Here is a 23791-nt window from a genome sequence, read left to right as displayed (position 1 = left end):
AGCGAAATGAAGGCGCGACAAATGAAATTCAACATGAATGAGACGCAAAAGAATGACACGGCGCTATTTTGAGCGATGCTTTGAACCATGACCAATCTTCATTTTTTATTTACGATGTCAGACTCTACGCTGCATTTTGGCGGCAAGTGTTTGCCTAACTAATCCATTCTTATGGCCACTATACTATGAAGCAGTTGCGCTCGTTGTACGTGTGCAGCATGCTACATGGTGGTGGTATTTTGTTTTGTTTTTTTTTTAAGCTTGGCTGACTTACTTTTGTGCAAAATAGAGTCAGCTAGATAATATGCCTTACGTTTCAAGCATAGGACACTTTGATTCTCCTTGTATTACAAGACTGCTTTTTCTTAATTTTCAAAAAGGAAGCACCTGGTTTGAAAGTTCTGTAAGGGGCCGCGATCGAAGCTGCATTTCATAGATGGCCTCACCCTTGACATTTGAGTGAAGTTGCCATCGCTGTTGACCTCGTGTGCAGGGTAGCTGTTATCTTCAGTTTACTTTGCTTTTTGGCGCTTGTTTTTATTGTAAAAAATCTGCAGTACAATTTTTTTTTTTTTTTTTTGCAGATGAATGGCGAGCTCTATCATGGCTCTTTTTGCGACCAAGAAAGTTTTTTTTTTTTCACGTTGTCATTCGCGCGCATGGAATTAGTTAATGTAAATCAGAATGTTTGGGATTATGCACGGAAGACAACTACGAAACTAACGCCAAAATTAGAATTCTGCCTAGTGCCGTGACATCTGCCTTCAATACCTGTTTCCGCGAGCTTCGCAATTGCTTCCGCGGAACAGTTCCGTTCATGCATGGTCAAATGAATTGTTCTTTATTTAGCCCGTCCGCTGGCCTGAGATCACAGCCAAGTGTGATTTGGTGAAGAGATTGGGTATGCTAACTAATTACCCGAATAGCCACCCCCTCCCCCCTCTCCCCTCCTCATCTACCCCAGCCTTGCTCGTAGATTCCTGACGAAATAATCTCGAGTGCCTCAGATGAGATACGCTCATATAAATGTATAGCCTTGGAATTCAATGAATATCTCGTATTTCCGCGGCTGTACCAGAGAGAAAACTTTCGCGGTGTGCAAGGAACTCGCCTAAAACCAATATCAACGGCTGGAGATGCAGCCTTGATCATTCTTTTTTGTCACGGCGGGATTCGAGCGTCGCCTATGTATATATAAAAACTTCGCATAGAATTATCTATAGGAATGACTCATCAACCACATCCAGGCTTGCGTTGATATAAACGAGATTGGTCGCAATTAAGTAGAAGCATGCTTTCTTTTGCCCTTGTGCTCTCTAAATCAACTTTCTTTTCCTAACTGCAGAAATGAATGACTAGCCTCGCAACAATAAAGTTATAGCGTGAAAAAAGACAAAAGTGGCTCCCCTACCAGTGCCACACTTGTTCAATTATCAATTCACTTTGCGTTAGGGAACAAAATGGCAAATGTCGAAATTATGTGGCTTGGCGTAGCGACACTAAGTTCCCAATTTAGAAGTATGCACTGATACCTATTCGGAATAATGTTACATTGTTCTGTTTTAGTTTATTGCAGAGACAGGTTGCGGATTAAAATGCATGATATGTAGCCCTCGTACTAAATGAAATGTTTCTAAACGACTGGTTATGTCAAAAATATGATACCGTGTAGTAGATTTCGAAGAGAAATACATCATTTTCGCTTTTTAAACTTGCACACGCTCTGAGCCCTATATGTCCCCTTCCATGAGGAGAATAATTGAGAGTTTAGTCTAAAGTTTCCAGAGTCTTAGACTTCGCAACAATTATCAGGACACCACCATAGTCATTCCGGGTATTCGTTTTTTTTTAAACCATCGCTATGCAGAAACTTTTTTATTTACTTCTCTTATTAATGTTTTCTCTCTTGGTGATTGAGAAAAAATAGAACTAAGCGTGACGATGGGCAAAGTGTTCTGACGACGTCCAGGACTCGTGGGATTTCCACCGCCGCTTGGAATTTCGTATCTTGTCCATGAATACCGAGGGTCCCGCAGTCCCAGAATCCCTGGGTACGTGAGGTGCTGAAGGCATGGCCAGGCGCTCTAAGAAAGAGCTCAAGAACCCTTTGGGTCCCACAACCTCGCTGACCAGCGGAAGCACCGCTCCCGCATGGCTGTCGGTGCAGTCCGGGTAAAGCTCCGAGCAGTCCTTGTTCAAGAGGCCCTTGGACAAGGCTGCGAAGTACGCGTTCTTCGGCTCAGGCCTTCCTCTGCAAAATATATCGGGGAATGGAAGATTATGAGAGAGAAGTTAGCTGAGGAGATTTGGTTCACCAACAGGCATGCATAAAGCTTGACTATTTGTATACTTCTCGAAAACAATTGACGCTGAACTTTTTTGCAGTGATGCTAACTATATTAGGCTTGCATGCGCAATGATTTTGAGGAATTTCTAAGTTTAAAGAAATTTTTTACAGTGTTGTCGACTGTAACTTCCTTTCACCCGTCCGGGTTGGCTGAACGGTAATGATCTGAGGAAGACGTGTGCGCCGCAGTCGCATATGGAGTGATGCGACAGACACAGGACAAATTATAACGGTTGTGGTTTCAGTATAGACGCGCTGGACTGACTTAGCTGTTCATTTCGACGACGATGACCAGTGCAGTCAAGGCCTATTTTTTGCCCAACAGCTCTAGAGCTAAATGTTTTCTCCTCCTCCTCCTCAACTCATTGGAAGGTGTTGACCAATTGGCCATGGTTCTGTCTTTTCTGACCTGAAATAGCCACTCATTTCTCGCTGCAGTCTCGTAGCGGGGCCAATTTCGGTAACAGTGACTTTCAACGGGAGCAGTTGCACATTCCAGGTAATCTAAATGAGTCTGGAGCATTTCCGTACAAAAACAGCCGCTGCTTCTGGGCGTTTGCCTGAAATGCAATTCTCAATTTCTTCCCTACTTTGGTAACAAAAAGCCAGAGGGACACTTAAAATCCGCCGTTAAGGGTATGACGGGACAGCGTTTCACTCACACGATGTTTATTTGCAGTTGTTTATTTGTTATTCGTTTTAATTTTTTCTTCTTTCTTTTATACACTGATTCTTAGCATCCGCAAATATTGGCTTTCCATCCTAAGACGTTTGATTGCTTTGAACGCATTTTTCTTTATTCCAATAATTTTATTTAAATAATTAACCAATTACACACTCTAAAGTTTCTTAATTGGTATAATCAAGCATTGAATTTTCATTATGAGTATTCTGACACCTTTGAGCCCCCCTTTCCAACTGTTCATGTCTTCGTTTCATCAGATCGGTTTGTGGGGTTTAACGTCCCAAAGCGACTCAGGCTATGAGAGACGCCGTAGTAGAGGACTCCGGAAATTTCGACCACCTGGGGTTCTTTAACGTGCGCTGACATCGTACAGCACACGGGCACCTTGCTTTTCGCTTCTAACGAAAAGCGGCCGCCGAGGCCGGGATTCGATCCCGCTTCCTTGGGCACAGTAGTCGAGCGCCTTAACCACTGCGCCACCCCGGCGGGGCTTTTCGTTTCATCAATTAATTGCAATGATTTTATTAACTCATCGCCTATCGCTTACCGATTAATCATCAATCAACAAAACCAGAAATCACCCTGATCAATTTTTATTTTTATTCTTTTTACGCAGCCCCCGAATATTTCTGACAGATGATGCGGACTCCGCCAAAGGCTATTCGACCGAACGAGCTGTGTAAGCTGTCGCTAATATTTGTGCGTGTATTGGTATGTCTAATAGAGTGCGATGGGGGGCTAGTTGGTAAGGCATTATTGAAAAACAGGACTACGCCAAAAGGACGGGACAAGAAAAGAAGAACACAGGTCCTGTGCTCTTCTTTACTTGTCCCCTCCTTTTGGCGCAGTTCTGTTTTTTTCATTAATTAGTATGCCACCTCTTCGAGTGCAAGATACGAGGTGGCACAAACTTCTGTGCGAGATTAAAACGTGCAAGCAAAGCAGAAACTTCGCAGGGCGGTTAAGAGTGGGGAATGTGAGTTTTATCGTTACCTGAGGTGCGGGGGTAAATATTTTTTTACACAGTTCTCGCCTAAAAAATCAGGCTCCACAGCGGTACTCGAGTTCGAGTGTCGCCTCGTACACGGTGCTCCTTCCGCAGTCTCACCCGATTCCTTGCCATACATTCGTAGGTACGCGGCCAGCCCGCTGCTAAGTTCTAGAATGAAGCTTTATGGCCTGTGCTACAATCCGAGCTGCGGACGCCGCTAAATCTGAAGAACATGCTAAGAAGTGTTAATGAACTGATAAATTTTTCTATTGAAAGATGCGGTTAAATGATGCGCATTGCAACTAACGCAGAATAGGGAGCAATGAGCAAAGAAGGCGGGCACCTCGCGCAGGAAATCTGTCCTTTGATGATCAGTGATAAGGAAGAAGTCCGGCTGCATACTGTCTTCACCGCCTTCTTTACAAAGCGCTTTGCGGACGCCGGCGCCAACAACGCCTACAAACCGCGGAGTGAGCGGAACGGAGCTACCGCACTAAAATACAATGAAACGGGAACAGTAATGGCGCACCTGACGATCTTCTGCCAGAGGTTAGAGATGGGGACCATGTGCGTCAGTGTCCGGGCTGCCTCGCAGACTACACGCTTCCGGCAGCCGGCGTCGATTACCGCCGTGGGAGGACGCCGACTCTTGAACGGTGGCGGAGACACCCCCCGGCGCCAGGGCTTCTGTTCTTCCTCTACCTCGACCCACCCGGTCACAGAACTCGGGGCAGTCGGTAGCGAAGTGAGCTCTTGGGACACCTCTGTGTTACGCACATTAGGGTGTGCACCTGCATGGAGTGGAGTTAAACTTTACTTATGTACAAATATGATTGAAACAACAGCCGCGTATCAATCTATTTTGTCAGCACGGGCTCACACTTCTTTTTTTTTTTTTTATGGTCCGGGCATTTGCTCGCAACCATGCAAAAACACATGGTAGATGTGAAAGCTGAAAGAACACGCTCGACAGGGTATATTTCTACACCGCTTATAGCTTCTGCTTGTCCGTTTGAGGCAAAAGTATTATGCGTGCACCGAGGTTTATATGCTTTATTCTCGCAGGGACGTTGACAATTGTAATGGCACTGCTGGCCACTTGTGTTTCAATTGTTTGTTGAATTGTGTCCAAACCGGTAGAAATGCTATGTACACACAATTAACAATAGACTGAACTTCCAACTTTTCTAACAGCTCACACTGCACTCAGCAGTCATGTGCTTTATTTTTAGGCCAATTTACTATCTTGCAAATAAGAGTGCTATCATATAATGAACTCAGTTACGCAAGCTGGTAGTCGACGAATTTTAGCAACCATATGATAGTTTAAAAAGTTGAAATGATTTAAGACTGCTTGGTTGTTATGAATTCAAAAGCGTCTGTCAGGCGATCATGTAACGTGACGTCATAACTTGTTCATGCGACCATGTAGCAGGACATGTAACATTATTGATTTATATACCATTGACTATCGTATTTATTACTTGTGACGTCATCGGAGAAACAGCTGATGTCACGGCGATTTATGGCACCACCTGTCGCGGTCGAACTCCGGGCTTTTCAATTAATGAGTCTTAAGCGAATTTTTAGTTCGATAAATCGTCATTTCGCGCTTAGTCATGAGATGGGGAGAATGACAGAAATTATTTATATTTTTTCCAGGAAATTAGCCATAGCGGGGGCGGCACATAGCGAAAGAAGATGCTAATCCATACATATCTCTGAAAAACTAGTGTTGTAACAAAATCTACTTATCATCAAAACAATTATGCACTTTACAAAAACGTTAACTTCTTTTGTCCCAGGTGAAGCGATGATTTGTAATTTTCACAGGATCAACGCAGATCAACACATTGTGCATTCTGAGCGCCATCAATAGAAGTTTAAACAGCATTGTGTGACTTGAAAACAAAAGTGGAGCGGAATGAGCGGAATTTGCGAAGAAACTCAACTCTAAATTACGACTGTCCAAGATTCATGGGGCTGTGATAAAGTAGCCTGGCTGAACGTATGTATTTAAATATGCGGTGCAAGGTATTCAACTACCAAACTAAGTTATTCCAAAAGCTTGTCAATTTCATTGAGTACTACTACTCCAAAGCGACCAGCGACTACCCAATACGCAAAACATACAGAAGCATGAACCAAAATAATATAATGGAGAACTACACTTACCTACGTACACGACGTTAATGAAAACAACGAGTGTGACCCGGAAAAGACACTGAGTCGTCACCATATTAATCCAAATGGTTGGTGTAACCAAAGTATCCGCAATAGCAAACTATGGTCACTGACGCTTCGTGCGCGATGCTACCTAAGGACCCCACGCTGTGCCGACCCCATCCTTAAATATGGGTGTTGGGCAGCGACACGTGTTTGCTTGTTCTTGCTTCCGGCTGTCTAAAACTGTGCACCACTGACAACAGAGGCCTCAGTAAAGTACCGATTTATTATGTACGCAATAAAATGTGAATCACAATTTGCCCTGTCACAGCTTCGTGGCAAGAATATCGCATCCTTTTTAGAGAGACCGTAGATGTTTCGTTACAAAAACAGTCAAGCGAAAATGGTATACATCGAAGCTTGAGGCTTCTTGAGACGTTCAGGGCTTAGAGCGCTTTGGCATACGGCACACAACTTTCGCGGCTACGCCCGACCCCCGCAAGTGACTCACAGTATGCCTAGGTCATCACCTGGACCGCTCCCTTTGTGCGTAGGGTTGAAGAACGGCGGTAGTCTTTTTGCCCTCTGCGGGGGAAGTGAAATATGAGATAGAAAACAACCAAGGGCGCTTAGCGTGACTAACAGTGTGCTTTAAATATATCAGAAAGAAAACAGTCTTGTGAGACATCGCCCACTTGGCTTTTTCAGCGTTCTGGCTCTGCATTATAACGTCCTGCCGCGCTACTTGTAGTAAAAAAATAGTTACAAATATTCATATAAATAATTTTACCTCCTCTTAGCTTAATTAGTAAGGATACATTTTGAGGAAGTAGTTTTATCTCAAATGTCGTCCATTTGGAAATAGTTGTTTTCACCAAATAAATAAGGCTACTGGTCCAGGCGTTAGCTTTGTAATGAATTATGATTCTCAGTTCGTGGGGCAGCTGTGTCGATTCTTATCGCACATCGAAATTACTCTCATACCGTATTTAACAGATTTCATAGCATATGCACAGTCGGATAATGAGTCATGCATGGCAACCTTACTCGCAGGCACAAAGCCCGAACCACCTGCATGTGTTTTTGAAAGATTCAGTGGTGTTTGCCGCCGTACCGGCGCTTGAAAATGGAAGTGCACGTTTCCGTGTTAGAGCTGCGAACTAAAAAAAAGAAAAAGAAATGCCCAAACGCAAATCGTAGAAGAAATAAATCTAACAGTGTTATTTCGAGCTTTGAAGAAGGGTTGAGGGGAAATCTCAGTTCGCAAGCCGAGCCAGCGTTTCGACAAGGGGACTTTTCCGCCTCGGCCAATGCGTAGACGAAGAGAACGAAAAGTTTGCCCAGCTTCCGAACTGAGGCCACCCCTCTGCCCTTGTTCAGGGCTCTTTCATACTGTGTAGCCATCTTCTTTCTCTCATTATACCCTTGTGTTATCCCGAAAAACACGAGCGTGTGGTGGCGCAGCCAAAAGAAATGTTTGGAAAATTGTGTCCGTACAGCCTGTGATTCTGACACTTCCAGTCAGTAAGTAGCCTTGTAAGCCTATCGAAAAATGTGCTGTTGAGTGTGTAATACCACGTGTCACATCTGATATCAGGCGCCACTAAATGTGCAATGTTTTTCAATCACCGCATGAAGGGCTACAGCAATGCCATCACTCTGCTTGGGTTTCGCTGGGTATACACAGGCCATAAGCCTCCCTCAGAACTCTTGCCTGATCCCTCTAAATAAACTTGAGATAAGCTAAGGTTCAGTGATGACCCGGATATTCAGACCAAGGCCGTCAAATGGGCCGGCGTCATCAAAGCTTTCCACGGCCAGCGGCACCGTAGCCAACTCACCTTAATTTTCCACTCTTATTCACACTAACGTTTTATCACCCTCAGTTTTGCAAGAAACAGCACAAAAAAAAAAATCCCAGAAAGAAAGGCTTTATTATATCTACCATTTATTTTACAAACGTATTATCATTGGAAGCAGTCTTGCGCGAATTTTGTGCACGTTTCCTTAAAGAAAAAAAACATACTGCAAACTATATTTCAATTATCTGTTCGTTATTCTTACTGCGTCGCCGTCAAAACGGCCGAAAACTCCTCTTTATCCATTGCTTACTCTGAGTTTGTGTATTTACAACGTACTGCTTTTAGTTCAAAGTAGTAGCAATTTGCAGCTCATTTAATTTCTGTCCCATATGCGACATAAGCAGCGCTGAGCAGCTATTACAGCATTTTACCAAATAGGCTGGCGTCAGAACTGACGATTGTTGAGATTGCTGTGTACAAGTTCGTTCTAATTTTTAAGTCATAAACATTGTTTTCTGCAAATATTTGCGAGAATCGACATTTGCCGAAATCTAAAGCGTAGTAACAGCAGAAATGAGGGAGTTAAACAGTCTGGCAGAGCTAGTCGGGAGCGCCTATGCAACATTGAACCGCTATGTGTATTTTAATGTGGAAAAAAATAACTCTGAATGGAGCCATGCTACCACTAAAGAAACTGTATATTTCCGCGGTAATTATTTAGACCCTCTACCGCAAAGCATGCACAGAGACCACAGAGACTCAAATTTTACGCACACGCACATCCATGACATACACTATTACATAAGAATACTGAAAGGTGGGAGGTTTGACAGGGACAGAAAAATTGAAACTGGTAATAAAAAATGTCAGAGCTTCTCTAATTACTCCCCCCCCCCCCCCCCCCCCGCCCTTTTAGCTCATAAAAATGGATACATCAGAGACTTGGGAGGGTAGAGGACAGAATAGCAAACTAAGGCGACTTCAAATAAAACAAATCAATGTGACGTCAGCCTCATTACTATGCGCACTCACGCGTCTTAGAAAGCCTGCAAAGCACGTTTCGCGCTTTCTGCAAGGCAAGCACATGTGCGGCGTCTCTGTCGTCGCCTAAAATGAAGGGTTCCCTTGAGAACGGATCTGGTCGTGAATGCCGGCAGAGATTTCGACGAAGCCTTGCATCGTCTTAGCCATTGTACAACGCCGGTGAGCGGATGTTTGGCACTCTCCATTGCGCCTCCAGTGCTTGCGTCGTCCGCCGAAACAAACATTGCGCGCGATTGTCTTGATAACAAGCGTTTTCTTGTCCTGTATGTTTTCCGTCTTATGCGAACCGGACTGGTTTCATTCGTGCTGTGAAACATATTTTTCTTTTCCATTTCCAGGCTCTTGTGGGCGTCCAACGAGGTTATTTTGTTCTTCCAAAATTCCCTCTTTAAAGCTAAAATAACAGCCTGTATGAGTGTGTGTGCAGTTCTGATGGAACAATAGCCTCGTTGAAGTGCAAATAAATGAAAGAAGAATTGGTTTATAGGCTAATGTCTTACGCGGAAGGAATTCAATAGATGGAATAGCAATGCGCCAGTCTATCATCAAACATTATTGAATTTGTTCTCGGGAAAATAAGCCACTGAGCTCCCTATTAAGCACATCATTGGAATAAACCAGTCTTATTTGATGAAATAGGATAGCATAATATATTGTTACGGGGCGCATGTTGCGTGGAAACAATGTATCATCACGCATCTCGAACATACTGACGGAAGAATCGGAGTCATCGATGCGCAGCTCGTCTATAATGGGTCGTAGGGAAGGGTCAAGACGTTGTTCGGCACCTATGCGCAGAAAGTTTGTGATGAACAACATGTAGTCGTCAGCAGTACAGCCAAGTAATTCAGGAGGATTAAGGGATGACGGGACAAATAGTCAGCGTCTTGATGCAATCGACCTGACTTGTAGACAATATCAAATGTGTATTCCTGCAAGCGCAAACCCCAGCGACCTAAGCTCTCGGTAGTGTCCTTAAGTATTATTTATAGGCAAACATTCAGGGATTGTATATTAATTAGGCGAGTAAGAACGTGCATGCACGCGGATGGGCGTTTGCAAGGGAGGCCACAGATAGTGGGATCCGGTAAAAACGTCTCCGGAAAAAACGTCCCTGGAGTAAATGTCCCCGGAAAAAAATGGCCCGGAAGAAACGTCCCCGGAAAAAATGTACCTATTTGCGGAGTAGTAAAAAATGTCCCCGAACTGGGACTGAAGTCTTGCGCTATGGGAAGTAGACTGCGTTTCTCCGTGGCGAGCTGCAATGATGAACGCTTTTTACTTACACCCACAGTCGGTAGCCTTTGACGTCGTTGAGCCTTGCCATTGAAGGTGGAGCTTAAATGTATACTGCCTATTAATTTTTGAAACATGCATTTAGACGAAAAGAGAAAGCTGATGAGGTAGAACAGAGCAAGTTCAAAGTTAGTGTTGTGCGCAACAGTTCCTGGTTAATCAAATGCGATGAATTTGCATGTTTGCCTTTTTTCGGGAGACTTAGAACGTGTCGCTTTTTCGCAAGGATCGAAGCATTTTCAGACGACCGTGCGCGCAGGCCTGTTCATACATGTGCGAAATGCGAGGAAGAGGCGAAACGGCAGCGCTTTGCATAACGGGAACACTGGTGAGAAGATTACCGTGAAACGCCGCTCTCCTTAGAAAACGAACGGTAAGGGCTCTCAGTGCGGGATTAATTTGCATGCGAATAAAGCGAAGCTTATAAGGAGCATGGACCGTTTCGAGCCTTCGTGTGATGCCTTTTAGACGGTTTCCTTGCAAATTGGATTCGCAAGGACTTAGAATAAAACCTGGACGCATACTCGTGTTACTTCGTGAGCGAAATTTAGAACGCGATATTCGGCCATCCGAGACTGCTCGCCGTTTGTACGCTGCGAGTTGTTGCGCAAGTGGGCTCAAGACCTCTACCGTGTGTAGCGTACAGTACCCTAGCATAAAACGTGGAAGAGGCGTCCGCAGCCGTCAGTGCTGTCTAATGCGACTGTGCTTCAGCTCTTTGGGCAGAAAGTAATATAAAACAAAATTGGAAGACGCGATGTGGGAGATTAATAAATCGCCTCGAATTTTCCTGCACTGTAATCATCTCTGAAAGCAGTTTAGAAAAAAGGAACTGCAGCTATACTTTTCGAGGCTTTAACAACCTGGTGCTGTACTGCCGTAGTGCTGCTGTAGAAGGAATCCGAAGAGGTCAAATAGATAAAAAAAAAAAATTCTTGAAGTGCAGTTCTTGAAGTATTCTCTATTGCCGTCCGCTCGTTTATGTGAGACTGAGTAACTCTCATTTGTTGCGTAAGGTAGACGAGGTATTTAGAGCCTTTGTAATTTAGGCATGCTTATCAAAAAGTGCATAAATATACTGCCTGTAAAAAAATAGAGGTCACCGCCGAAACTGCGTTTGGTGAATACGTTTTTGTAATTTTACTTCTTTACTTTGATGTTTAATTTTTCATTTTTTTATTTTACTTTCGGTTTCTTTATTTTTGCTTTTATATTTATGTTGTGGTATTTAATTTTACGTGTTATTTTCAAATTTTACTGTTTTTTACCACTAATCATCATAATAAGTTTCATATTAATAACATCAACACTAATTATCATTATATAGTTTTGTATTGCATTTCACATCAGAAATCGGTTTACAGGGAGGGAAGGCGCCGTATATGTCACACTTTGTGAACACTTGACCCGCGCCGTCACAGAAAGTCATACTACAACACCACAGTATGCCTCGTGGCTTCACTTTTCGCATACACTGTTTGGATAGCCTACTAAGACTTTTGTCTTAATGACCCGGACTGGTGTCATGCAGCTGGAGGTGCGGGATGACAATCAGATCAGTTGCCGGTCCTGGTAAAGAACCCTGTGAGCGAGGTACGTGCGATGTGAAGTACAGTTACCGCTTGCGCACATAAGACATTTTTACCCATTAGGCACATGTATACAATAATGCCATACTAAACATGGAATACTGCGTCTAATTAAAAACACGCAAAAAGATAAACGAAGGTAAGGATTCGAAGGCAAATGACGCCTTTTAAGCGTACTGGACCCTGAAACAGCGATAACCATTTGTGGGTAGATATATGTCGCCACACCTAACATGACGCCATGCAGTGAACCATGCGGGATATAAGGTGTAGATGTACAGCTTTCAGAGAGCTCAACGTATCAAACCTGAATGAGTTTCAGGTGGCTGCATTCCGATGTAGGCAAAATATAAGAAAGCCCGTGCGTTGTGTGATACCAGCGTGCTGTAAAGAACTCCGGGTAATCCGGAGATCAAGCTAGTGACCTACATCACGCCGTCTCATAACCGGTGTACGACATTAATCTCCATAATTTGATTTACTTTGAATATTAGAAAAAAGATGAGTCCCCTGCAGGCAGGCTTCAACACCTGCTGCTTCAATAATTGAAATTTTGTCCTGTTTTTTTTTTTTTTTATTTATTAGAACCTCAAGGGCCCCCAGATGGGACATTACATAAGGGATGGGCACTTGAATGACGATTAACAATGGTTTTTGTGAAGTTATTACAAAGATGATGAGGCTTTTTCGATGGCAGTCTTGAAATGAGCAGGGTCAGAGATTAGGGCAAGGCTGCTGGGAAGGTCATTCCAGTCGCGAGCTGTGTACACGAAAAAAGACTTCTGGAATGTAGTAGTGTGGGCACAATGCGGGATGACGCTATTAGAATGGCCTGTGCGGGATGTTCGACGTACAGGTTGGATGAGCTGGCTGTCACGAGGTGAACTATGAAAGAACTTGTGATAAAGGCAGAGGCGTGAAATTTGGCGACGGGAAGCGAGAGAAGTAAGTTGAAGTTGAAGCTTTAATGCAGATATGCTAGAATATCTTGAGTAGTTTGATAGGATAAAGCGAGTAGCACGGTTCTGTACAGGAGGAGGAGGAGAAAACATTTATTTACGATGATATGATTTGGGAAGGAGGGTGCGTTTCGTTGTGGAGCTGAGTGGCAGACCCTATTCCGGGACGCCATTGGCCGCCGCCGCTGCCCGAGCTCTATGGACCAGGACACGCTGGGTCTCCTGGTCCGAGCTGGACAGGGCCGCCTCCCAGCCCTCCCTAGTTGGCTGTTTTATTGCTTTTAGCTTTGTATTTTGCTGGCAGGTCCACACCATGTGGTATAAGTCAGCATACTGCCCGCAGAATTTGCACCTACCCGTGAATGTCGGGTTCATGTGTTTTAGTATGGCGGGCTTTAGAAAACACGCGGTTTGGAGCTGTCTAACGTGGCACTCCTCAGATCTGTAGAGACCTTTGGCGGATCCCGGTAGTGCTCTTCTGCAGAGGCGTAAATAATTTGTAATGTCCGCATAAGTTATGAGCGGAATTGCTCAACAGCAATGGGGCAGATGCAATCCTCGGTGGGACCCGCTGCATCCACGTAATATGTGCCGGTCTTACTGCCATAGTTATTTTGTATAAATTTTGACCTGGCTTCGCGCCTCCCCTGATTATACTACCTATTCATGTTTTTGGGGAGCGGCTTAACCGTCAAAGTATTTTTCCACATTTCCGGGATGTCCACTCTGTTTTCTGCGGTGTGGAAAAGCCCTAGATTGAGGCCTCGAAGGACTTGCCTGCCGATGCTGGTCACTGACAGCCTAGAAATTTGGCGTGTTCTGTGGGTCTCAATGAGCTCCCTTATTGTATTATGGATCCCAAGTTGGAGCAGGCGCTCCGTAGACGCTCTGGCCGAGAGTCCTAGAGCCTTTTTTACAACCGCCCGAATCATCGCCTCGAGCGTGTCACGGTCGCTCTTCCTCAGCTTGAGGTAGGGCGCCATGTGCACCACACGACTATAACGACGAACGCCTGAACCAGGCGAACGGTTTCTTTTTCGAGACGTCCACCGCGCTTGCCGGAAATCCTGCCAATCATCCTACTATTTTTTTCGCAGGTGGACTTCAATTTTTTCAGGGCTGTGGCATTGTTACCCCGGTTATCAATTTGCAATCCCAATACCCGAAGTGTGCTCACCTCTGGTATCGGAATGCCGTTTACATAAGTATGTATTGTTCTGGGTCTTTATGCTTTGCAAGGGGGGGGGGGGGGTGCAAAAGTTCTGATTTATTCGTAGCGCAGCCCCGGGAAATGGCATGGCGTTTAATCATTGCTTTTAAGAATTAACCGATTGCAGTGCTCCGTCTGCAAAGTTTTCATATTCATGGACTGTGCGTTCTTAACTCTTACTTTGCAAGAACATTTTTTTCCGACCCACTGCACAGATACTTTACACCATCGGTCTAGTCTTATTTTGTTACCAAAGCCAGCGACAAGCATGGCTGCAGTTCTTGCCATCACGGGCAGCAGGCAACTAAGGTTGACTGCCAAACGAGTAATTTTAAAGGAATCGTATTATAACATGCCATGCTTTATGTCCCACATGTTTATTTCAAGCGCAACGCATATAAAATCTTTTGCGCAATGTTTATGAGCGCGCAAAGAGAGTTCATCGAACCGGCATCAAGGAGTGACAAAGCTGCTTTCTGGCTCACAACGGCAGTTTCCTTCTGGTGCGCGTCCTATTACACCTATAGCACCGCAATTACCTTGGAGGGCTTCAAAAACGTGTCACCAAGCGGTTCGCGAAGGCAGCAAAAAAGGTACAGAGACATGTCGTCAAGCTTGCCTCATGACGAGAGCTCGAAACGAAACTTAATTGCAAGTTCAATAACTAAGGTGATTATAAAACGTGCAGCTATTAATAAATGATCTTTTAGTGTACGTAGCAATGGGAATGTGAGAAACAAAGGGAGAAGAAACAATCTGTTCATCGCAAACTCTCCTTTGCATCTCCTGGCGACTGAATAAAAGGCCCAGAGCACACGAAAACTTCAAAGTTACAGCGGTGCAGTCCTGTTCCTCTGGCGGTCTTGAGCATTGCTTTCGGCGATGAACATGGCCTCCGAACTGAGGCTGCATTGAATCGGTGTTCGAAGTAGGACACTCTCGATTATAGACGGATTACATCAACGTTGTAATTGCTATGAGCTCGAACGAACAGCTTTAAAAATGTCGTTATGCTTCTTATTCATATTTTCTTTAGGCTATATTTTATTTAAGAACGTAGGGAAAAAATTGCTAGACGTGAAGAGGGAGAGGGTATTCATTATTGGCAGCTAGCCGAAAGTACCTTACATGGTCGCGTTTATCAGGATGGAGTACTTTTCACTGGTTCCCAGTAGATGTGAAATAATAATATAAAGTGAGTAATTAGAGCAGAAAATTGAAAAAAAAAAATGCTTCTTGTTGTTGCAGGCCAATTTCACATGTAACATACAATTCAAACAAAATTTATTTTCCTCGTTTCCTCTAGATCACTCTGGTACACTCTGGCACGTTGTGAATATTTTCTTAATCCCTCTGTGTCTTCATTCTACCATCATATTTTTAGCAAGAGAAACAGGGCAATCTAATAGCGAAATTTATTACGTTGTGCTTCATGTATATTTTTTCAATGTTTAGTTAGAAACCAAAAACAAATACTGGCAATATAATATCAAAACAAGATCCTTTTCTTTTTTGTGCGACCTTCAAATAGCCTCAAGTGTTCTGGAATACGGTTCGAGGGGAATGGTAAAACATAACATGGCTGAAGAATAGGCATAACAAATATGAAAACGCAGTTCCCGTTTCGCCCCTGAGGGTCCATATACGTAATTGTGGGACTGCGGTTCACAGCCGTAACGGAGAAGTTCTGTGCCTCTTCATAGTCCGAGTCTCGTGCCTGGGTGCAGCGGACGGCAATTTAATTTCAGCCCAACTTCTGCCGCAATTGAATTTCGGATCCAAGGTTGTTGATCTGACGGGATCGTTGGCCGGAATGACTGGAAGCGATGGCAAACACGAGAACGTAATATCTCACCCGTGCTCGCATTTCAAGCTCCATTTTCGAAACCCAACTTTTTGTTTCACCATGTCTTGTTATTTACATAGTTCTCCAAACCATGCACATTACTTTGCATGTTTTCGACCTTCAAAGCTGGGCTAAGAAACAGCCCTTTTAGCTCGCCAACCGTGCTGCCGAACTGTATCTGGTAAAACATACTTTTCAAGCAAAAGCCTTTCATTTTTGTCAAGGATAGAGAGAAAGCTCATTATTCTACCTCTACTTCGTTTGACCTTCAACGTCTTTTGATCTCGTGCACACTGTTGAGCGGCACAGAATGCCGAAACAAAGATGTTGTTGGATGATAAGCTGCTGAAAGAATTTGTAAGAAGTCTCTGGAGCAGCAGCATTTCTGCGTCCTTTAAAGAGAAAGTCTAACACTTCAAGCGAATATTGTCACTAAAATTTTCGAGCGTTGGCATCTTATAGTGGTTTGGCTTCTCATGGCGTCTTATGGCGGGTTTCATAGTACTAGAAGATAAGTCGTGTATTGCTGGAACCACAAAGTGACATGGTGATACTATATACTCCTGTGTTTAGTCATTTTGAGAATGTGTGTTACTCCTGCTACGCCACACTGATACGAGTGCGTCCTTTAGAAAGGGAAACGAAGAGTCAGAGCTATGTTATCATTTGTGGCGCTCTTGACGCGCTTACATCACAATAACGATAGCAGTTCTCAGTTTTTATGCAACATTCAGCACCGCTGCATTTTGTAGGGCAATGGATGTACGACCTGCCGACTGCTCGCTATTTCGCGATTGACCTTAATCGCTTAAGTGAAGACTCTTCTCTCTTGTGCTTTAAATTGCTTTAGATATTGTAGGGATGAAATGCGAAAGTCACGCTGTCACAGCATATTTATTTGTGATATCCTGACTGGTTCTTTAACGGGGGTTCATAATGTAAAAAAAAAAAAAAAAAATGAGTTTAAAAGTAATTAAAATCGTGCTCTCGTACGATTCTTTCATTAGTGTTTTGTTAATATAGTCGTTTAGTCACCCTACCTGAACTGCGCCAGACCGAACGCAGTCTACTTTTTTGAAAATTCGACTGCTTATTTTTCCATGAGGAGCGACGAACAGCAAAGCAAGCAGCTTAACTGGAAGTATTATCTACTAGCGTAGCCACTGTGCTCTGGTTTTTCATTGCTCCCCTCCAGATAAAAGTACTTGTAGTGCGCATGTTCATTAAATGTTCATTTCCAAAATGGTTTAGTTCTTCAGATTGTTTCGTCGGATAGCTTTCTTGTTCAAGACACTCCTAATTCATATGGATTATAAATCTCGCAAGACGGTTACGAATGTACGGAAGGACTGTTTGACCATTAGCTGGAGTGCGTCATTGATCTATTGATTGAATGTCCTTTATTGAATAGGATGGCTCTTGGCCATGGATGGGGATAAAGGGGGGTAGATAGAATCTTTATTGTTTAGGTCGTCACTCGAATCACATTGCTCTAGTCAGGCCACTAAGCATTAAATAATCTTTACATGTGTATTGTGCGTTTTCCTCTCAATAAATCAGGCAGCCAGAGGCGGTTCGGAATATGCCAGAGACTGCAGTGCTAATCTATAGAGTGAAGTTTTTTCGATAGATTGCTTTGAGCAGCAGGGTAGTCTGTATGTCTGTTTAGACGTGTATTATAGCGTATGAATCGGAACTAGAACATTCGTGTGAAGACGGAAGAAGAACCAGATTTTCAGGCCGAGGTGTTCAAAAATTATTTGCTTCCAAGAGGTCGTAGACCGGCGGTGTTTGCGGAGCCTGTTCCAAGCAGGCTCCGCAAACACCGCCTGTTGCAAGCGCACACCGCTAAAGCTGGGCGTCAGGCCGGGGAACGCTTGTATTCGTTCTTTCCCGGTGCTGGGATTCCAAACAACAATTTTCTTTAGCCGAGTCGAGAGAGAGTGAGAGAGAAAATCCTTAATGAAAAAGAGATTTTAGCCGGCGTTAATTCTCGCTGACGTGGGGAGGGGAGATTAGGCGGACACTCAAGACACTAGGCTACCCACCCTTCACCCCCTTTCGCTACCATTCAATAGGCTTTTCGGGATTTCTCTCTCTGCAATTTGCCGCCTACTAGTCGAAATCGGCTTGCTATGCATGCCGATGGAACGAAGTTGAATTCAAAACTAGCTAAGACAAGGTTAATCTCTAGATGTAAAGTTTCCAGAAAGAACAGCTGAATATAAAAGAGAGCAAAAGCTTAGTCCAATAGCGGGGAATAAAAAGGCTTCGTGATGAGACACAGAGAAGGCCGAACGTTGCGAGTCTTTATTTCGTTGCAGCGGCGGCGCGGTTCCACAGTCGTCGGCTCTAGCTTTGCGACATTGAATGCGGAAGGGGATGAAGTCGCAAAATCCGCGCATTACAGGGCGCGGGCTCGACTATTTCCGTGCCTAAAAGAATAAACCTGGCGCTGGCTTGGCCAGAGCGGCTGGCTACGGGTGTTTCTGCCCTCCTACGGTCTACAGAAAAGGTGTACTTCTATCGAAAGTTGTGGACGTGAAGGCACATCGGATTGAAAACAAAGAACAGAAAGATACCGCAACCTTCTTGCTACCCGCTACATCACATTTGTCGGAAACTGTCCCAAGAAGTTCCAGCCCCACGAATCCCAAGAGAGTGTAATGCAGTGCGTCTTAAAATTGTATACAAACCAACATTCACAGATGCATACAAGGAAACAAAATTTAAAATAAAATAACAAAAGCGAATATCCAGATAGGTACCAAGGTTATCCCACAAGTAAATGAAAGCTGACGCATGAAAGTCTGAACAAGCGAAGTAAGTACAAGGTTAATGAAAAGGGGAACAACAACGAGTAACAAAAAAAAACAACTGCAACACCACCTGGTGACATCGAGCAGAGCGAAGCACACATTGGGGGACTGTCGCTTCTGGTCACCTTGGCGAAGAAGAACCCATCAAGAAGAACTGCTCCGGCAAGCAATTCCTCCTGATCGCACAGCGTCTGCGAGGTCACCTCTTCCGGGTCACCCTGATCCTTCCCCGTCAATTCCGCATGAAGGGATACTCGGTGCAAGGTCAGTAGGCGCTGTCTCAGCTGCGCGGAACACCACTGCTTGGTGGCTGGCCTTTTCAGGGCGCTATCCTGGGCTGGTGGCCACTAGCTTTGCTGAGCTCGTAGGCAACGACAGCAAACCGAAGGAAGCGTCAAGGTGTCGAGATGTGAGGAACGAAAACTCAGGAAATCGCTGCCGTGCTGTCGCTTACTTCGCACAACTTGATTATTTGCTTCGTAGGTTCAGCCCGGCAATGGCGCCGTCCAGAGGGGAAAAAGTCTGGCGCGAGTGAGAGGACACGATATGCCCCAGACATTAGAGCCGCCTTATTGGCAATCCTGTTTCGGCGAGTAATTTCAGCGCCGAGGGTTCATGTGACGCTCATTAAACGAGCAGGCGGGGGTTCTGCGGACGGACAGCCGAAGACTGGTATAATTACGTGAGGGTTTCATCGTCCTCATAGACAACAGCAGCAAAATAAATTACAGAATCGGCGAAGGAAGCGTGGTAGAGCGACTGGAGTCAATTTCAGAACTGCCTACAAATATTTGCTCTTGCTCTCCGGCAGCTTTCGGAATGCTTTCCTGTAGCGTGATTATATTGAAACGGCCCTATGAAGTTACTTAAAGGGCAAAAAAAAAATATTGCCGTCCTGTGTTAGTTCACTGAGCAGCAGCTTGAGCTCGTCGGAGACGCATGTTTCACAGCATGCGTCGGCGACGCTTGCTGATGTGAAATTTTTTGTGAATTTATGAATTGTTGTGAACAGCTAGGCAGAAGCGAGGGACGATAAACAGGAACAAAAAACATACGCTAATAAACGCTCGCTCGCTTTTTTTGCCGGCGTACTTAATCCACTCGAAACCCCTGAATGAACAGCATACGCAGGATTTTTTTTTTTAATATTTGCAGTTTGCTCACAGATCGCGCTCTGCCGGCTCTCTAACAGCACATGTTCCGGCGTGTATCTGCTGGCTTCAGCACCATATCAGCTAGTAACATTTTGTTTCTTCCTGCCAATTAGTAATGCCAATGAGTAATCAGTCCCTTAATACATATCTGCTCCACCTTGGAGGATTCTCCTAAATATCCGACCAGCACCAATTCTCACTTCCATTTATCAATCAATTCGATCCAGCCCCATCATCTGCTAGCATTTCTGGACCGGCTTGCACGATAAAGTCCGAGCTAAGACCAGACTTAAATGGTGTCTTTAGAAAGACCAAGCTTATTTAAGACGGCTCGTGTTCCGAACGTCGAACGCTTCGGGTTCATGTTCACAAGAGTGGCTTCCCAGAACGGCCTCAGCAACCACGTGGGGCATTTTTCCTCGTAACACAATCTTCAGCCGCAAAAAGCAATGGCACGGATTTTACACAACGCAAAATTGACGGAATGTGTACATCTTACAGCAGGGACAGTGCCAGCGCATCCCTGTATTTCCCTAATTTCTCTACTTAGACACCTGGCGTCCTTGCGTCTTAACCAAGACAGCACTAGAGTCGTAATCATACAAGCGACTTATTCAAGTCAGGACTGAAGCCCAGTCTTGACTCCAGTCTTAAGCGGCCATGCTAGTGGCCTATTCTTTAGACTCCAGTTAAGTCTGGACTTAGCTAAGACAGTCTTGAGATTGTTTTGTGCAAGCGGGCCCTGGCGTCCTTGTGTCTTAACCAAGACAGCACTAGAGTCGTAATCATACAAGCGACTTATTCAAGTCAGGACTGAAGCCCAGTCTTGACTCCAGTCTTAAGCGGCCATTGGCCTATTCTTTAGACTCCAGTTAAGTCTGGACTTAGCTAAGACAGTCTTAAGATTGTTTTGTGCAAGCGGGCCCTGGTTAGTTCACTTGTTAAAGCGACTGCCCCGGATAGGCGGTGATCCCAGTTTCGAACACCAGACCAGGACGAATATTTCTTTAGCAACCAAGTTTCTCAATAACGCTGCATAGCTTCCCTTTCTTTTGTTTGGTTTCGTTTTTGGTGTTTAATGTTCTAAAGGGACTATGGCTATGAGGAATGCCGTAGTGCAGGGTTTCAAAAATTTCGGCCGCCTAAAGTGCACAGATTGATGCCAATGAGTAATCACTCCCTTATTACAGACATTTTGTTTGTTCTCAACGGCGTGAAGTGCAAGAATAAAGGGACTATATTTAGCACGCTCTGCAGAAGCCTCTTTTTTGTGGCTGTCCAAAAGTGCCAAATCAATAAATATAAAGGAAGGGGGCAGAATTGAAACAATTGAAGGAACGTGTTCTGAGCAAATTCTCTTGCATAAGGCTCGTAGCCTGAGAGACCACACTGCGTTAGAGCTGCTTATTCGAGGTTCGTGTGATTAATGAGTTTTCTGAGCCTAGGGTAACCCTAATGCGCGAACTATGCCGTGCCTATCGGTTCTACAATTTGTTTTTCTTTAAATGCGAATGAGGCTTTTAACTGCACCGTAATATTGCACCGCATTATCTGAACAACGGCTAGACGCCATCAGGGAGCTCCGACGTGGCTTGTATCAATAAAATTGAGACTGAAGAAACCATCTGATATCACGCACGGTGGCTACAAAAGGCTGCTCATGCGTCGTTGCCGGTCACATTTTTGACATCACAAGAAGTGACCGGGTAATGAGAACGCTCTGGCCATGGCGAAACGAGCCAGGCTCTAATCTTGTTTGCTTCCACTATCCCGAACCGTAATGACGTATACCGTGTTCTGCAGGAGCGTAGAAAGGTGAAGTCATTCAGTCTTAGTTTACGCGTTAGAAAAGCGGATCAGTCCGGATAGGACATGTAGGGAATGAAAGCAGCAGCGGAAGCGGGAGGAGCTAAATATAATTGCCGCTAATAATTACAGCTCTAGCGCTACCGACATGGTCAGGTATGTACACTTTCACGCAGTGCATTTGCGGCATATGCCGATGACTTTCACATGGCCGAATACCATGAGAACATTGAGCAGGCGGTGATGGTCTTACTGGCAGCACAGCTGTACTTTATAGAGGATCGCCGTGCTGAGCTCTTGCTGTGTAAGGAATTAATGGTCTCGCCTACAAAACGGGCGTTTTTCGTCCATGTCAGAGAGGAAAATAATAGCCTGATCGAATTCAGTAGAGAGCGATATCAAAACCAAAAACTAGACTATTAACATCTCGGTCGCGACCTACAGTGCAAGACATTGACAACATTTGAAAATTTTAACATAGTTTTTACATAACCACTAACCGTCAACAACTGACCGTAAGTGCTTGTCCTGATAAGGTGCTTGTCATTGATCTGTTGCGCTGTGTGTTTAAGAAATGCACCAACTAGCTCAACTTTCCGTTTCATAACCGTAAGTGCGCGCGGCTATCGTTCGGAAGAATCAGTTGCGAAGTTATATCTACGGCTGATGTAACCTCAGTTCAGATCTTTAAAGTGTCTGAGGAATTAAGAAAAACGTTCAATTATGCCAGTTCACAAGTCTGGGAAAAAGGAACATTCACGCTTAAAACACCGGAAAAGGTATACTTGCTCCATCGTTAAAGGTGAGCTTGGCTTAGGCAGCAATAGCCAAACCACTTGCACGTCTCGGCTTTGAGGTGTATTCGGCCTGGTGCTCTGTGAGCACTTCGCTCGGGCCGCTGGTGGTGCCCAACGGCTTGGTCGTTGCGTATGTGCATGACACCGGAAGGGATAGCCAAATCACGTTTGCTGCAATCATACTCATTTCAGCCGTTGTTGTTCCGCGATCTTTTGCAGCAGCATGTGTAGGTAATTGAAAACTTGCAAAAGCAGCTGGCGTATCTTTCAAAACGACTACTGCGGATTTTGAACAATTTAGGTGACGCTGACGACGTCGGTGATTTAGCGGCGGCCTATTTGTACTACGAATTATTTATGCCCAATAGTTTTAACAACCTCCGGTCTCTCTCCTGACGGGGCGGCTGCCCATTCGTGGCTACTTCATGAGGACCATGATAATTGGCGCACTTAGGAACAGTTGTGAGGCAGGTGTTGCTGTTGTGTTTCCTTGCACTCCTTGGGCACACGATGGGGAACTTGCAAACGCTATGCATGGGCCCGGTATCCCTTACATTTTGGCACTGGACCAATGTTTTGCAAGGAATACCTAACCACGTGTTATAAGTGCCCTGTCTAACTTACACTGGATCGCATTCCTAGCACAAAAAAAAAAATGCCGATAATTTTGGCTAAAGCTCTGATAACGTGCTAAAGTGGTGCTCCAGATGTTTTGCTCTTCTGTCGCCCATAGGTTTGTGTGGTGTGCAGAAATGAGACCCACAACCTTCACTAAATAAATGCCGTTTTATGGCGCGCTGCATCCCACGCTTTGCCACGGAATCATTCACCTCACTTCTACGCCCTCGTCTTCATTGCTGTACTGCGGCGTTGCTAGGCAGCTGTTGCTATGAAGCTGCACAAGCAAGCAAGACCACTTTTTGCTCGAGGTAGTAGCCTCTCTGGATTAGTGCTTTGCGAGGTAAAACCAGTTTGATCCTATTTAAACTTCCAAGGAGCTCTGCATGTAGTATAGCATATCGGAGTCCCAGATGCCATACGTCGACGTCGTAAATATGACGCTGGCTGTGGCGTCGCTTCCCTCCAGGGCTTGGGTTCGGACGCTGATGTCGCCAAGCTGTTTGATGCTGCTCAGACAATTGATGTACATACTCAATGGGAAGATGTCTTGTCCCCTGCAAAATGATCGTTTGGCTCTCTTGCTAAGATTTGTTTCGAAGCCTTTGTCAGCGGAGGAATTATCGCCGGCGGTTAAGTATAGCATGGTGGACTGCTACGTT

At 44.6% G+C, this 23791-nt stretch overlaps 1 protein-coding gene across 1 annotated transcript in view; it reads right to left on the bottom strand.

Moving 5' to 3' along the window:
* Positions 1-1760: 1760 nt before the first annotated feature.
* LOC146191422 (uncharacterized) overlaps positions 1761-23791 on the bottom strand; it is a 48486-nt gene continuing 26455 nt past the window's right edge. Inside the window, exons 3-4 of the mRNA XM_084600325.1 lie at positions 4553-4814; positions 1761-2251 (exon numbers count right to left, since the gene is read on the bottom strand). Coding sequence (XP_084456451.1) covers positions 1930-2251; positions 4553-4814 — 584 coding nt within the window. The 3' untranslated portion in view covers positions 1761-1929. The remainder of the gene's footprint in view (positions 2252-4552; positions 4815-23791) is intronic.

This window comes from Amblyomma maculatum, chromosome 4 (assembly GCF_055883805.1).
Source record: "Amblyomma maculatum isolate TAMU_Amacu chromosome 4, ASM5588380v1, whole genome shotgun sequence".
Classification (NCBI taxonomy): domain Eukaryota; kingdom Metazoa; phylum Arthropoda; class Arachnida; order Ixodida; family Ixodidae; genus Amblyomma; species Amblyomma maculatum.
Note: the sequence above shows the minus strand (reverse complement) of the source record. Positions and strands in the feature narration are given on the sequence as shown.